At 46.8% G+C, this 15,914-nt stretch overlaps 1 protein-coding gene across 1 annotated transcript; it reads right to left on the bottom strand.

The window, feature by feature from the left end:
- Nucleotides 1-344: 344 nt before the first annotated feature.
- On the bottom strand, nucleotides 345-14,520 carry LOC139372781 (tyrosine--tRNA ligase, cytoplasmic-like; the record flags this gene model as incomplete). Its single annotated transcript, XM_071112585.1, is given in 12 exon segments — nucleotides 345-538; nucleotides 1,044-1,141; nucleotides 3,135-3,270; nucleotides 3,346-3,431; nucleotides 3,744-3,879; nucleotides 4,213-4,305; nucleotides 5,175-5,255; nucleotides 5,917-6,046; nucleotides 6,426-6,601; nucleotides 6,923-7,069; nucleotides 13,733-13,801; nucleotides 14,412-14,520. Coding segments are annotated over 11 exon segments (1,334 nt in total), but the record flags the coding sequence as incomplete, so codon positions are not given.
- Nucleotides 14,521-15,914: the final 1,394 nt, after the last annotated feature.

The following is a 15,914-nucleotide window of genomic DNA, read 5'->3' as shown; positions in this document are numbered from 1 at the left end:
GAGAGAAGAGAGAGGAGAGGAGAGGAGAGAGAAGAGAGGAGAGAGGAGAGAGAGGAGAGAGAGGAGAGGAGAGAGAAGAGAGAAGAGAGAGGAGAGAGAAGAGAGGAGAGAGAAGAGAGAGGAGAGGAGAGAGAAGAGAGAGGAGAGAGAAGAGAGAGGAGAGAGAAGAGAGAGAAGAGAGAGAAGAGAGAAGATAGGAGAGAGGAGAGAAGAGAGGAGAGAGAAGAGAGGAGAGAGAAGAGAGAAGAGAGGAGAGAGAGAAGCAGGGGGACAGGAGAAAAGACAAAGGAAGGAGTACGTAGGAAGGCAGGAAGAGAGGAGGAGAAAAGAAGGGAAAGACTCACATGGAGGCACAGAGCAGCATGGCTTGGGACTCCACCCCCCTCATCTTCTGGGGCTTCAGGTTGCATAGCAACACCACCAGCCTGTCCTGCAAGGCCTCCTGGGAAACGTAGGCCACCAGGCCGCTCACCACCGTCCTTGGCTCCGCCTCTCCGACGTCTATCTTCTCCAGGTACAGCGAATCAGCATCCGGATGCTGAGGGAGGCGAGGACAGGCAGAGAGAAAGACCAATCAGTGAAGAGAAGGAAAGGAAATTAGAGATGATTTGCTGGATCCCAAATCCCCCGAGCCTATTCTGATGAAAGATCGGATCTAAATCAGTCATTTCTCCTCCTCTTGCTCTCTGATAGGCTGGGGGGGGGGGGGGGGGGGGGGTTCCACCATTTGGAATTCAGCATTTCTCTCAAAAAAGGGTCTTCCAAGTTTAAATAAGGATAAATAAACTAATGAATGAATGAATGAATGAATAAACTAATGAATGAATGAGTGAATAAACTAATGAATGAATGAATGAATGAATAAACTAATGAATGAATGAATGAAGTGAATAAACTAATGAGTGAATGAATGAATGAATAAACTAATGAATGAATGAAGTGAATAAACTAATGAGTGAATGAATGAATGAATGAATAAACTAATGAATGAATGAGTGAATAAACTAATGAATGTGTGAGTGAATGAGTGAATGAATGAGTACCTTCTCCACACTGATGACCTTGCCCACTCTGATGTCCAGTCTGGAGGGAACCAGCTCATCCTCTTCTGCTACTTTAGGGTTCCCCTTCCCTGCTCCCTCTGACAGGGGTACACAGAGACACACAGGGTCAAGGGTCAGGAGGAACAGTCTCCTATAGGTCTACTTTAGGGTTCCCCTTCCCTGCTCCCTCTGACAGGGGTACACAGAGACACACAGGGTCAAGGGTCAGGAGGAACAGTCTCCTATAGGTCTACTTTAGGGTTCCCCTTCCCTGCTCCCTCTGACATGGGGATACAGAGACACACAAGGTCAAGGGTCAGGAGGAACAGTCTCCTATAGGTCTACTTTAGGGTTCCCCTACCCTCCTCCCTCTGACATGGGGACACAGAGACACACAGGGTCAAGGGTCAGGAGGAACAGTCTCCTATAGGTCTACTTTAGGGTTCCCCTACCCTGCTCCCTCTGACAGGGGGACACAGAGACACACAGGGTCAAGGGTCAGGAGGAACAGTCTCCTATAGGTCTAGTTCAGGGTTCCCCTTCCCTGCTCCCTCTGACAGGGGGACACAGGGTCAAGGGTCAGGATGAACAGTCTCCTATAGGTCTACTTTAGGGTTCCCCTTCCCTGCTCCCTCTGACATGGGGACACAGAGACACACAAGGTCAAGGGTCAGGAGGAACAGTCTCCTATAGGTCTACTTTAGGGTTCCCCTTCCCTGCTCCCTCTGACATGGGGACACAGAGACACACAGGGTCAAGGGTCAGGAGGAACAGTCTCCTATAGGTCTACTTTAGGGTTCCCCTTCCCTGCTCCCTCTGACATGGGGACACAGAGACACACAAGGTCAAGGGTCAGGAGGAACAGTCTCCTATAGGTCTACTTTAGGGTTCCCCTACCCTCCTCCCTCTGACATGGGGACACAGAGACACACAGGGTCAAGGGTCAGGAGGAACAGTCTCCTATAGGTCTACTTTAAGGTTCCCCTACCCTGCTCCCTCTGACAGGGGGACACAGGGTCAAGGGTCAGGATGAACAGTCTCCTATAGGTCTACTTTAGGGTTCCCCTTCCCTGCTCCCTCTGACATGGGGATACAGTGACACACAGGGTCAAGAGTCAGGAGGAACAGTCTCCTATAGGTCTACTTTAGGGTTCCCCTTCCCTGCTCCCTCTGACATGGGGACACAGAGACACACAAGGTCAAGGGTCAGGAGGAACAGTCTCCTATAGGTCTAGTTCAGGGTTCCCCTTCCCTGCTCCCTCTGACATGGGGACACAGAGACACACAAGGTCAAGGGTCAGGAGGAACAGTCTCCTATAGGTCTACTTTAGGGTTCCCCTTCCCTGCTCCCTCTGACAGGGGGACACAGAGACACACAGGGTCAAGGGTCAGGAGGAACAGTCTCCTATAGGTCTACTTTAGGGTTCCCCTTCCCTGCTCCCTCTGACATGGGGATACAGTGACACACAGGGTCAAGAGTCAGGAGGAACAGTCTCCTATAGGTCTACTTTAGGGTTCCCCTTCCCTGCTCCCTCTGACATGGGGACACAGAGACACACAAGGTCAAGGGTCAGGAGGAACAGTCTCCTATAGGTCTAGTTCAGGGTTCCCCTTCCCTGCTCCCTCTGACATGGGGACACAGAGACACACAAGGTCAAGGGTCAGGAGGAACAGTCTCCTATAGGTCTACTTTAGGGTTCCCCTTCCCTGCTCCCTCTGACAGGGGGACACAGAGACACACAGGGTCAAGGGTCAGGAGGAACAGTCTCCTATAGGTCTACTTTAGGGTTCCCCTTCCCTGCTCCCTCTGACAAGGGGACACAGGGTCAAGGGTCAGGAGGAACAGTCTCCTATAGGTCTAGTTCAGGGTTCCCCTTCCCAACTCCCTCTGACATGGGGACACAGAGACACACAGGGTCAAGGGTCAGGAGGAACAGTCTCCTATAGGTCTACTTTAGGGTTCCCCTACCCTCCTCCCTCTGACAGGGGGACACAGGGTCAAGGGTCAGGAGGAACAGTCTCCTATAGGTCTACTTTAGGAAGCCTTGAGGTATATGACGGTGAGAGTTGGTAACAGTGGGTTCTACTAACTGTTCTTTGACGGGTCTGGATAGGCCGTGTTGGAGAGTTTACGGAGCTCTGGAGACTCAAACTTCTTCCTGATTGGGTCGAGCAGCTTGTTAAGGGCCGCCTCCACGCCCGCCTTCAGGTCACCAGGATGGATCAGCTAGAGGGCAGAGGTTAGAGGTCAAACCAATGCATGACGGGCCAACAACAGTGGTCATACAACATACGTACGTACCTCTTCGCCAAATTCTTTCTCCACTTCATCAAAGTCTGTGTAGGTTTTGTCTCCTCCGAACTTGGGGTCTCTTTTGATGGAGAACTCTGAAAGAGACGCAACACAGACATGCTGACTCTAGCTGGTGCCTGGCACAGGAAGACTGTAGAGGGAGGACGACGACAGGGGGAGGGTCCAGGGGAGGGAGAGGGGGACAAGAGAGAGGAGGAGGACAGGGGGAGGGTCCAGGGTTAAAGAACAGGAGAGAGGAGGAAGAGGACAGAACAGGAGAGAGGAGGAAGAGGACAGAACAGGAAGAGGACAGAACAGGAAGGGGACAGAACAGGAAGGGGACAGAACAGGAGAGAGGAGGAAGGGGACAGAACAGGAGAGATGAGGAAGCAGGGGGATTTACTCACCTCCTACGAGTGGGAAGAGGACATGTTTAACAAATGAGAGGACTCCGTTGTTCTCAATGTTGCCCGGCTCACAGAAAGCCTTCTTCAGCTTCTTCTTCACATCTTCCTTCCTGTCCAGGAGGTCAATCTTAGACTCCTGCAAAAGGTCAACAGGAAACACACAGGGCCATGTTCATTATGAACCAACCGAAAAACAAAAAACGAACAAACGGGGAAAGCCCCAGCTGAACTTGTCCAATAAGAAATGTTCATTTTCTGTTGCAAAATGCTTTGCTACTGTTGGTGGTAATAAATACAACCCACAGGATGTGCTCGTTTTGGATTGGTTAAAACAAAATGCTTTGCTACTGTTGGTGGTAATAAATACAACCCACAGGCTGTGCTCGTTTTGGATTGGTTAAAACAATATATCACCTCCAAAAGAAGAGGAAGGGATGAATTATAAACATTAAAGGATTGTGACACTCACCTCCTCTGAAGAACTCATCTTAGCTCCAGTCAGTCCTGGTACCATGGGGTTCATCAGATGGGACCGCTTAGCATAGCCCAGAGAGGGCAGGTACTGGAGGGAGGGGGGAGAGAAAGAGTGAAAGAGATGGAGGGAAGGAAGAGATGGAGGGAGAGAGATCGAGGGAAGGAAGAGATGGAGGGAGAGAGACAGAAAGAGAGAGATCGAGGGAAGGAAGAGATGGAGGGAGAGAGACAGAAAGAGAGAGATCGAGGGAAGGAAGAGATGGAGGGAGAGAGACAGAAAGAGAGAGATCGAGGGAAGGAAGAGATGGAGGGAGAGAGACAGAAAGAGAGACAGATTGAGGGAAGGAAAAGATGGAGGGAGAGAGACAGAAAGAGACAGATTGAGGGAAGGAAGAGATGGAGGGAGAGAGATCAAGGGAAGGAAGAGATGGAGGGAGAGAGATGAAGAGATGAGGGAGAGAGATCAAGGGAAGGAAGAGATGGAGGGAGAGAGACAGAAAGAGAGACAGATCGAGGGAAGGAAGAGATGGAGGGAGAGAGACAGAAAGAGAGAGATCGAGGGAAGGAAGAGATGAGGGAGAGAGACAGAAAGAGAGATCGAGGGAAGGAAGAGATGGAGAGAAAGATTGAGGGAAGGAAGAGATGGAGAGAGAGAGATCGAGGGAAGGAAGAAATGGAGAGAGACAGATCGAGGAAAGGAAGAAATGGAGGGAGAGAGACAGAAAGAGACAGATCGAGGGAAGGAGGAGATGGAGGGAGAGAGACAGAAAGAGACAGATCGAGGGAAGGAGGAGATGGAGAGAGAAAGATCGAGGGAAAGAGGGAGGTATTTTCAGAATTCATACATTATGCAAAATGTATTTCCCAGTTGACCAATGAATTAAGTGAATGTAAAAACAGCTCTCTACAAGAGGACAGTGCTGACAGTTGATGAACAGGTCAGAAGGTTCAGGGTACCTTCTCAGCCAGGGTGAAGATCTTCCTCTGATCGACTCCTCCAAACTGGGCATCAACTTTCAGATACTCCTCATCCAGAGCCTAAAAGACAGATGGGGAAAATGGGTTACAAACCTGTTATAACCATGTTATTACCTGTAGTCCAGGGTAGAGCAGACCACTGAGTAGAGGGTGTTATAACCATGTTATTACCTGTAGTCCAGGGTAGAGCAGACCACTGAGGGTGTTATAACCATGTTATTACCTGTAGTCCAGGGTAGAGCAGACCACTGAGTAGAGGGTGTTATAACCATGTTATTACCTGTAGTCCAGGGTAGAGCAGACCACTGAGGGTGTTATAACCATGTTATTACCTGTAGTCCAGGGTAGAGCAGACCTCTGAGTAGAGGATGTTATAACCATGTTATTACCTGTAGTCCAGGGTAGAGCAGACCTCTGAGTAGAGGGTGTTATAACCATGTTATTACCTGTAGTCCAGGGTAGAGCAGACCACTGAGGGTGTTATAACCATGTTATTACCTGTAGTCCAGGGTAGAGCAGACCACTGAGTAGAGGGTGTTATAACCATGTTATTACCTGTAGTCCAGGGTAGAGCAGACCACTGAGTAGAGGGTGTTATAACCATGTTATTACCTGTAGTCCAGGGTAGACCAGACCACTGAGTAGAGGGTGTTATAACCATGTTATTACCTGTAGTCCAGGGTAGAGCAGACCACTGAGGGTGTTATAACCATGTTATTACCTGTAGTCCAGGGTAGAGCAGACCACTGAGTAGAGGGTGGTCCACCTGTTTAACCACCTCGGCTCCAGCCTTCTTAGCATCATGTTCCGTTACCATGGACGACAGACGATACACGTCCAGAGTGTACTCTCTAAGGGAGAGAGACAGGCAGAGGGCATACGTAGGTACATCAAACTTTGACATCTAAACACTATGGACTGGTTTCCCCTGACAAAGATTTGAGTCTAGTCCTGAACTAAAATGCAAAATATTTAAAAAAATATATATATATATATATATTTTTTTTAATGTAACCATGACGACCATCACACAATTACAAAATATCACAAGACAGTGAAAACCAGTGGAAATAGATGTTTGCGTAATGGTCTTGTGAATGAATCAGTCCTTCTCTCCATATTCTTCAAAGTGCGGTGAAGACGATGAGAACAGCTCCTATAAAAACAGAGCAGCGACATTCTTCTTCTTCTCTTTCCCAGAAAGAGAAACTACTGAGCCTGACCACTAACCTGCTGAGTTGGAAGTCTGTCCCTTTGATGAACTTGAGTTTGTCCAGCGGCACCCCGATACTCTCCAGCATGGCCTTGATCACCTGCTCGTAGTACTGGACCCTCAGCTCCAGCAGCTCCCAGGGAGCCTTCATGTTGTCCAGGAACGCGTGCAGGTCGGCAAACAGGATGGTCACCTGGGGAGGGGGGGGTCGGCGGGAGAGTTAGACAGACACACACAGATCTACAAATAGCTATGCAAACTAGCTCGAATTAACACTAACTAGCTAATGCAACCTCAGCTCGAATTAACACTAACTAGCTAATGCAACATAGGAAAAAAATAATAACTTTGTTTAATTTGTATCATTTTTTTTTACAAATCTATACCTGGAGTCAAAGTATCAATATAATATCATCCAAAATTATAGTGCAATAAGAAACTAGCGACCCCCCCCCCATCACTACAAAATAGGCTGGACAATAGTGATGGAATCAAACACACACGCAGATCTCACCTCACACCCTGCCTTGAGGAAGTCCGCAATCTTGGACATGGGGACGAAGTAGGCAACATGGGGTTTTCCTGTGGTGGCAGTTCCCCAGTACACCTTCAGTTCCCTCTCTGCCAGGACCTGCTTTATCTTCTCTTCTCCAAGCACCTCCTGAAATAACACACATCAACAACCATTGGAGAGAGAGAGAGAGAGAGAGAAAGAGAGAGAGAGAACGAAAGAGAAATAATTCCCACATCTGCTGGGTGAAATTCCACAGCTGTGACATCACAGCAGCAAGATTTGTGACCTGTTGCCACGAGAAAAGGGCAACCAGTGAAGAACAAACACCATTGTAAATACAACCCATATTTATGCTTATTTTCCCTTGTGTACTTTAACCATTTGTACATTGTTACAACACTGATATATATCTATATATCTATATGACATTTGTAATGTCTTTATTGTTTTGAAACTTCTGTATGTGTAATGTTTACTGTTAATTTTGATTGTTTATTTCACTTCTGTTTATTATCTACCTCACTTGCTTTGGCAATGATAACACATGTTTCCCATGCCAATAAAGCCCCTTGAATTGAAATTGAATTGAGAGAGAGAGAGAGAGAGAGAGAGAGAGAGAGAGAGAGAGAGAGAGAGAGAGAGAGAGAGAGAGAGAGAGAGAGAGAGAGAGAGGGGGTGAGAGAGACGGAGAGATGGAGACACAGAGAGAGAGACAGAGAGAGACAGAGAGAGACACAGAGAGAGAGAGAGAGAGAGAGAGAGAGAGACAGAGAGACAGAGAGACAGAGAGAGAGAAAGAGAGAGACACAGAGAGAGAGAGACAGAGAGAGAGAGAGAGAGAGAGACAGAGAGAGAGTTTGAGTTTTAAATACTCTTTATTGGGTCTGGGGGCCCACCACACAATAAATACTCATACAAAACCACAGTTACACATCAATTAAAAACACAACTCCAATTCCTCCTCCACAGTAACAAAACACAACAGCCTCTGAATACCCCATATACTCAAAAACAGATCAATATTATTGACAAGTTTATAATAAGCAAACTCAACCCTTAGTCTCGCTGCCAACATTCCCTCCAGCATTCCCACCACATCCACAGACCCCTGTCCCCGAATGCTGTTCTTTCGGGTCTTCCATATCGCTAATTTTGCTGCCCCTAACACAAAATTAAGCAACACAACTACACCCTTTTGACTGAACCTGTACTTTGGCCCAAATATATACAGTTGGGAAGAGAAAACCTCTCCCAACGTTGAGAACCAATCAGTGATCAGATCAATCATCCCAACCAACCTGGGACACAGTAAAAACAGATGTGCCAGAGATTCATCTTCAGCACAGAATGGACACCCCTCCCCAACAGTAGGGTCCAGGTGTACCAGATGCATGTTGGTGGCTATAGCTCCATGTATTATCCTCCATTGGAGGTCAGCTGTCCTCTTATCAATAGGCAGTTTATACAATGATCGCCAACAGCCTTTTGGAGAAGCACCTGGACCAAGCACATCCGCCCACCTCGTCGATTTTACCCCTTCCAGGGAAGAGGCATGGGACACCTTCACACATGTTCTGTACATAGCCTTCTTTCCCACCTCGTTGAACTCCCCCAGCTCCGGGGTATCGAAGGAAAGCAGCATCCCCGCGTCCTCCTCAAATGCCCCCATCGCAGCACTAACAATCAGTGCAGGGAACACATAATCCAGACCCTCCTTCCACCGATCAGAATTGGAAATGTCAGTCACATACTGCAGATGAAGCACTGGCAAGGAGTCGCAGACCTCATCGACGACCTTCCTCAGTAGGCGAGATGATCGGATCCCCGCTCTTTCTCTCAGCTCCTCCAATCTGCTCCTGCTCCGCATCAGATGACCCAGCTTGGTACACCCCACGCCTAATAGGCATGAACGTAGGCTAGCTGAAACCAGAACACGGGACTGGATGGCAGTGTTATGAAAAAGAGGCTCTTCAAAAAGCCACATCCCTGGTGGCGTGCCGGTCTTACGGGACTTGACAAAGACTCTCCAAGCCTGCATAACAGACTCATAAAATGGAGTCAGGCCAGTCAAATCACCCCCCTCCAGCTTTAAGAGGAAAATATGTTTGTCTAAGCCCAAACAGCCCGCTCTCCTCATCAATATGTAGGCTGTTTCGACCCAGCTAGAACAGTCTCTGTACAACAATCTCTGAACTGCTTGGAGCCGGAAAGCCGTGATCCTAGAGGAAATGTCCACCAGGCCTTGCCCACCCTCGTGCAGTGGCAGATACAGGGCTGCAGCTTTGATCCAGTGTTGTCCAGACCAGAAGAAATTGACAAGGGTCCTCTGAAGCTCTTGTATCAGACCCTTTGGTGGCTGTAAAATCATTAGTCTGTGCCACAGGGTAGAAGCAGCAAGATTATTAGCTACCAGGACCCGTCCCCTATAGGACAGCTGGGGCAACACCCATTTCCACCTTGACAGTCTGGCACACACTTTCTCCACTACACCCTCCCAGTTCTTTTTCTGAAAGACATCGGAGCCTAGAAAAACTCCCAAAGTCTTCATTCCATCTCTGCCCCACTGAAGCCCCCCTGGTAACCGTGGAGCGGACCCCATCTGAAGCTGACCTGCCCACAGCGCTTCACTCTTTCCCCAATTGACTCTAGCTGAGGAGGCCCCCTCATACACCTTTAAAGTGTTTGAGAGAACCTTAACATCCTCACCCCCTGTAATAAAAACGATCACGTCATCTGCATACGCAGACAGTGCTATCGTGGGACCCTTCATTACACCTGGCACAGAGAAACCAGTAAGCTTCGCTCTTAAAAAACAAAGCATTGGTTCAATCGCCAGACTATATAACTGCCCTGAAATTGGGCATCCCTGCCTGATGCCCCTTTCGACAGGGATGGGGCAACTCAAACCACCACCAACCTTCACCATACACGAGGCTCCAGCATACAGTAAATTCACCCAAGACAGAAAAACATCCCCAAACCCAAAGGCTTTCATTGTTTTAAACAAGTACTGGTGGTCCACACGATCAAAAGCCTTCTCCTGATCCAACGAAAGTAAACCCACATTTACAGCAGACAGTTTACAAATGTCTAAAACATCTCTTATCAGAAACAAGTTGTCAACAATAGAGCGATCAGGTACACAGTAGGACTGGTCCTTGTGGATCAACAATCCCAGATAGTCTTTCAACCTGTTTGAGAGACATTTAGAAACAATTTTGTATTCTGCGCACAGCAAGGCAACAGGTCTCCAATTTTTTATGAGAGCCAAATCCCCCTTTTTTGGCAACAGTGAAAGCACCGCACGTTGACAGGATACAGGAAGAGAACCCTCATGAAAAGATTCACACACCACTTCATAAAAATCCTCCCCAATAGACCCCCAAAAGTGCTTGTAAAACTCAGATGGTAAACCATCGATGCCAGGGGCTCGGCCTGTTGAGAGCTGCATAACTGCTGTGGACAGCTCTTGCAGTGTAATATCAGCGTCCAATGCGACTCTCTGCTCAGGTCCCAATTGAGGAAGACCGTGTAACAACTGTTCAGTACATAAAGAGTCACAATCCTCCGCCTTATAAAGGGATGAGTAAAAATCCACGGCATGTTGACGCATTTCAATATCATTCGTGGTCACCTTCCCATCAGGGAGACGAAGGCAGACCATCTGTTTGCGTTGAAATTTCGACTGTCCTAGGTTGAAAAAAAAAGCGCTAGGAGCATCTATATCCTTGAGGGAAGCGAAACGAGACCTAATTAAGGCACCCTTCACTCTTTCATGCAGAAACGACCTCAGTTCATGTCTCTTGTCCTGTAAGTTCATGACTAGTCCAGGGTCGTTCTGAGTGAGCAGCTTCAATTCAGTAGATTTGATGTCCTGTTCAAGGGCCTTGATAGTCTCTTTAACCTCAATTTGAGACAGAGCAGTATACTGTTGACAAAAAACTCGTATTTGGGCCTTCCCAACCTCCCACCATTGTCTCAAGGACTCAAAATTCCCTTTTATACCCCTCCATTTTTCCCAAAACAACAAAAACCTGTCACAAAACATGACATCATGTAACAATTTAACATTAAAATACCAGTAAGGCGATGACCGTCGTGGACAGGACAAGTGAATATCAACAGTAACAATATGATGATCAGAGAAACCCACAGGAGTAATGGCACACTTTCCAACCCTACTACAGTAGTGATCAGATACATACAACCTGTCTAACCTTGCTGCACTAACACGACCTTCATTCATTTTTAACCATGTGTACTGCCTAACTTTTGCATTCCTTACTCTCCACACATCAGAAAGCTCAAACTCAGTTAATAGGCCAGACAGGCAAGTGGCTGACCGCAGGTGAGGTTCTTCAGCGGTGCGATCAACAGTAAAATCCACTGTACAGTTCCAGTCACCCCCTAAAACCATACACCCCTCTTGGTCACCCTGTCTTAAGGTTTCCTTTATTTGATCAAATATAGCAATACGCTCTGTACCCTCATTCGGAGCATAAACATTCAAAAAAACAAACAGAAACCCCATAACATCCACCTTGACCAATAAAACCCGACCCTTGACAATCTCTGTTGTAGATACCACAGTCACCCCTAAGCCTGAGGAAAACAAGATGGCCACCCCAGCACTGAAATTAGTACCATGACTGAGTACATGCTGCCCCTCCCACCACATACCCCAGTCAACCTCATTTTCCTCATCACTATGTGTCTCCTGTAGGAAAACTACATTAAGCCTTTTCTGTTTTATTACTTCTAGTACCCAAGCCCTCTTATTCCTGTCCCTTCCCCCATTAATATTGAGAGAACCTACCCTTAGTACCTCCATATAGAAAAGAGAAAAGAAAAGCAGAAGAAACCACAGAGAAACCAACGAGAAAAAAGACACCCTATGAAGCATGATCATCATCATTATTTTTCTTTCTTCTCTTAACCTGAACACGTTTCCCACCACCTTTTGCTGCTGCAACAGCAGTAATAAATTTCCTCAAGCGAAACCGCTTCTTCTCACTCAATTGGTCTAACCCCACCGTCTTCTGTAACATCACAGCTGACCTCACAAACTTATCAACATCAAAATAATCTGCCAATTTGACAGATTTCCCAAAAGTCTGATCCAGAAACTCATTTACCTCCTCTAGATCATAAACTGAGTCCTCACCAGCAGCTGTCATATCTAAAGAGATATCCATATCATTCTCCTGATCTTCAGCTGAGACCACAGACAACTGACTCCCCTCTACCACATCCCTTTCAACACTCCCCACTTGCACCTCATCACTCGTACCAGGCATCTCCTCCACTACCTGGGAGACTAGCCCCACCTGAACATCACTACTCATAGTAGTCATCTTCTCCACTAACTGGGAGCCTAGCTCCACATGAACCCCAGCACTCGTAGTGGGCATCTCCTCTACTGCCTTGGAGCTTAGCTCCACATGAAAACCCTCATGTACCTCATTACTCGTAGTGAGCATCTCTTCCACTACCTGGGAGCCTAGCTCTACATGAACCCCAGCACTCGTAGTGGGCATCTCCTCCACTACCTGGGAGCCTAGCTCCACATGAAACCCCTCCTGAACCTCATTACTCGTAGTGGGCATCTCCTCCACTACCTGGGAGCCTAGCTCCACATGAAACCCCTCCTGTACCCCGTTACTCACAATGGGCATATCCTCCACTACCTGGGAGCCTAGCTCCACATGAACCCCCTCCTTTACCCCAGCACTCATACTGGGCACCTGCTCACCAGTCTGAGGAACTGGCTCTTCAGATACATCCTTACCTTCTACAACAATACTTTTCTGTAGCATAACATTTCCCTCTAATACAAGTTGCAACCCCGTGCCCTCAACGGGGATAACTTGTTCCTCAGCACCAGGTGCTTGTGGCTGCTCTGCCGCTGTCGGCCCACCTCTCCCTACATCAGTGGGCCCAGGCGTTATGAGAACCACCTGCGCCCCTCCCTCGGCCTTCTCCCTTTTCGGGCAAGCATGTCGCTTATGACCAACATCCCCACACTCAAAACACCGTTGACTACCCGTACTAGCATAAGCCATATACAATCTATTGTCATACTTGACTTTAAACGATAACTCTAAAGTCTGCTCCGGTGAGTCCAAAAACATAAACACCTGTCGCCGAAATGACATTACCTGTTTCAACGCCGGGTGTTTGCAACCCAACGGAACAACCTTAATTGAACTGGCGAACTTCCCAAAGCGCAATAACTCGCGCTCCAACAGCTCATTTGGAATAAACGGTGGTACATTTGAAATCGTTACCCTTGTTGACGGAGAAAAAAGCGGCGTAACTTGAATAAACATTCCTTTAAGAATTACACCATGCTCAACCATCCGATCAACCAGACATTCTTCTTTAAGAAATACCACCACAGCTTTATTCATCCGGGATGCATAAGCAATATTCTCATAGCCTACCTTCTCTCCTACGGCGACCAGAAACTCCTCCACCGTGACAGTAGCTTCAGTAACACACCTAAAGCCGTGCCGAAGTGACAGGGACGGCATCCCCATTCGGGCTGCCATCCCCGCCAAAATCAGGGTAATTTCGATACGAAAAACAAAAAACTTAATTCTACCACAACAAAAAAAGTAAAAATAATAACCTTAATCATGCACAGAAGAAAACCAAGAAATAGCAAACCGAAAGAAAGTTGTGAATATCTAACTCTCCACAACACACGCACTCCTTCACTCAAACAATTCCCAGCATGCACCAATCACTCCCAGCATGCAGAGAGAGAGAGAGAGAGAGAGAGAGAAAGAGAGACACAGAGAGACTAACCTGAAGGTTCCTAGTGATGAGGTGAAGCTTCTCATCTGGGCTCAGCTGTTCCCCCATGGTGCCTCGCTCCTACACGGAGAGGAGAGAAAAGAACAGGAGGTGGTTGGCACAGTCACTGAGTATATGAGTCAGGATGTACATCCAAAATGGCGCTCCATTCCCTATATAGTGCACTCCTTTTGACCATGACCCATAGGGAATACGGTGATGTTTGGGACGCAAACCTATGACTGCTTATGAGCTATCTAACGTTAGCTAGACGACACATTTTTTGACAGATTGATAGCTAACTTAGCTATCAAGTTAGCAAAGTAAACAGTAATTTTGCAGGCTAGACATCTATCGTCTTTATCTAGCTAGCTAGATAAGTATATTTTTAGAGTAGTTTTGTATCAAGCAGAATTCAGTCACGGGTAGTGCTCGCCTGGCTAAATAACTAGTTAGTTAGCAACTTCAGTTAGTGATGCCAGTGACAACTGAGCTGGCTATTACTGACACGTTGAGAGTGACTGAACCATCCATGCTAAGCGCTAACTTAGCATTTGGCTAACCATTTGTAGCGAACTGGTTGTCTAAAACACAATACTTGAGTTGTTGACACTTTGAAATCATATATAAACCGTCGTCTGGAGAGAAAAAAAAGCATACTAGCTATAGACAATTCCATTTTTTATTTTACCTTAGAGTTAATGTCTTAACACTTGAGGTCGATGTATAAACCGTGTGGAACCTGTCAATGTGTTGCATCAGCGGCGAGTGGATATCTGGGATCGACTCCACCAGACAGCAAAGGAGAGCAATCGATTTCAGAGACATAGATCGACGCGTCAGCGCTTTTCCATCGCCACCAGGTGGCGTGTAAAATGGTGCATTGGGTGCGTAAACAGAGCTCTGTTCTATGGAGCTCGTAGATCTTCTTAATTAATAACCTGTCCTGATTGATCTCCTCTACTCTAAAAACACAAGTCATACGGAGGATGTCAGCTAATACCACCGTTACCACAGATAGGAGACAGGTGTTTCACTGGACCTATAAAGGTGTATTCATGCTTCCCAGCCGAAACAGTTCGTTAAGAGTTTGTGCATATATTATGGCGACATCTTGTGATGTTTTTGTTCGTTTTGGACTTTGGTCGTGATTGGGAGTCCCATAGGGTGCCGCACAATTGGTCCAGCGTCGTCCGGGTGTGGCAGTCATTGTAAATAGGAATTTGTTCTTAATTGACTTGCCTAGGTATATAAAGGTTACACGTAGCTCGTACGTGACTCTAGCCCCCCCCCCTGCTATTTTTGCCCTCTATGGCTCACACCCCTCTCCAGAAGTAGGACCAAGTCATTGTTTAACAAGTCACAAGTAAGTCTCAAGTCTTAGCACTGAAGTCCCAAGTCAAGACAGGCATGTCTGAGTCAAGTCTCAAGTCAAGATCGTCAAGTATCAAGTCAAGTCTCAAGTCCTTTTGAGTTTCGAGTCCTAAACAAGTCATAATGTGCTCTTCACCAAATGTAATACCATTTCATATTTTAAACAAGAGTACAAATATATTACATTTACGCAAATCATGAATGCTTTAAAAAAATCTCTAGATATTTATTACTTTCCAAATAAACATATTTCCATGGAAATACATGGGTAGCCATGTGAAAGACCTCCCCTCAATAGTGATGACTATTGAGGATCGCTATGGGGCGCAATCAGGCGATGTAGGCTTGTACACAATCGCCCAACATTAACACACACACACACCCTCTCTCTCTGTCGTTACAGTAGGCTAACATATGTCAATGGTTTTAGGAACAGCAGTAACATTAGGCACGATTTAGGCTAGACATAGAGACAGTAGATCTAGCTAGTCTGTCATAATATAATAGAGACAGCTGTTGAAGGAATTCTAAATTCCTCTGTTTTAATTCCCAATCAAAATTAAACACTCTGTCAATGCATTCGAAGGGTTTGTAAGACCCTATATTTCATAAGAATGGACAGAGCCCCGGTCTTAAAAGTCAGGTAACAGCCTTTAATTCAAGAGAGTACTCGTTCATACACATTTTACCACAGGTTATAAACTGAAAATGACGTCAGCGTTTTCTAAATGTTCCGTCTCTTCTTGACACTGGTAGAAAGGCTCTATAGATCTCAAGCCTTCCCTCCTCGCCCAGAGCCAAGGTCAGTCAGTGTAGATAA

This window comes from Oncorhynchus clarkii, chromosome 18, assembly GCF_045791955.1.
Source record: "Oncorhynchus clarkii lewisi isolate Uvic-CL-2024 chromosome 18, UVic_Ocla_1.0, whole genome shotgun sequence".
In the NCBI taxonomy this organism is placed as follows: domain Eukaryota; kingdom Metazoa; phylum Chordata; class Actinopteri; order Salmoniformes; family Salmonidae; genus Oncorhynchus; species Oncorhynchus clarkii.
This window is presented reverse-complemented; position numbering and strand designations above follow the sequence as displayed.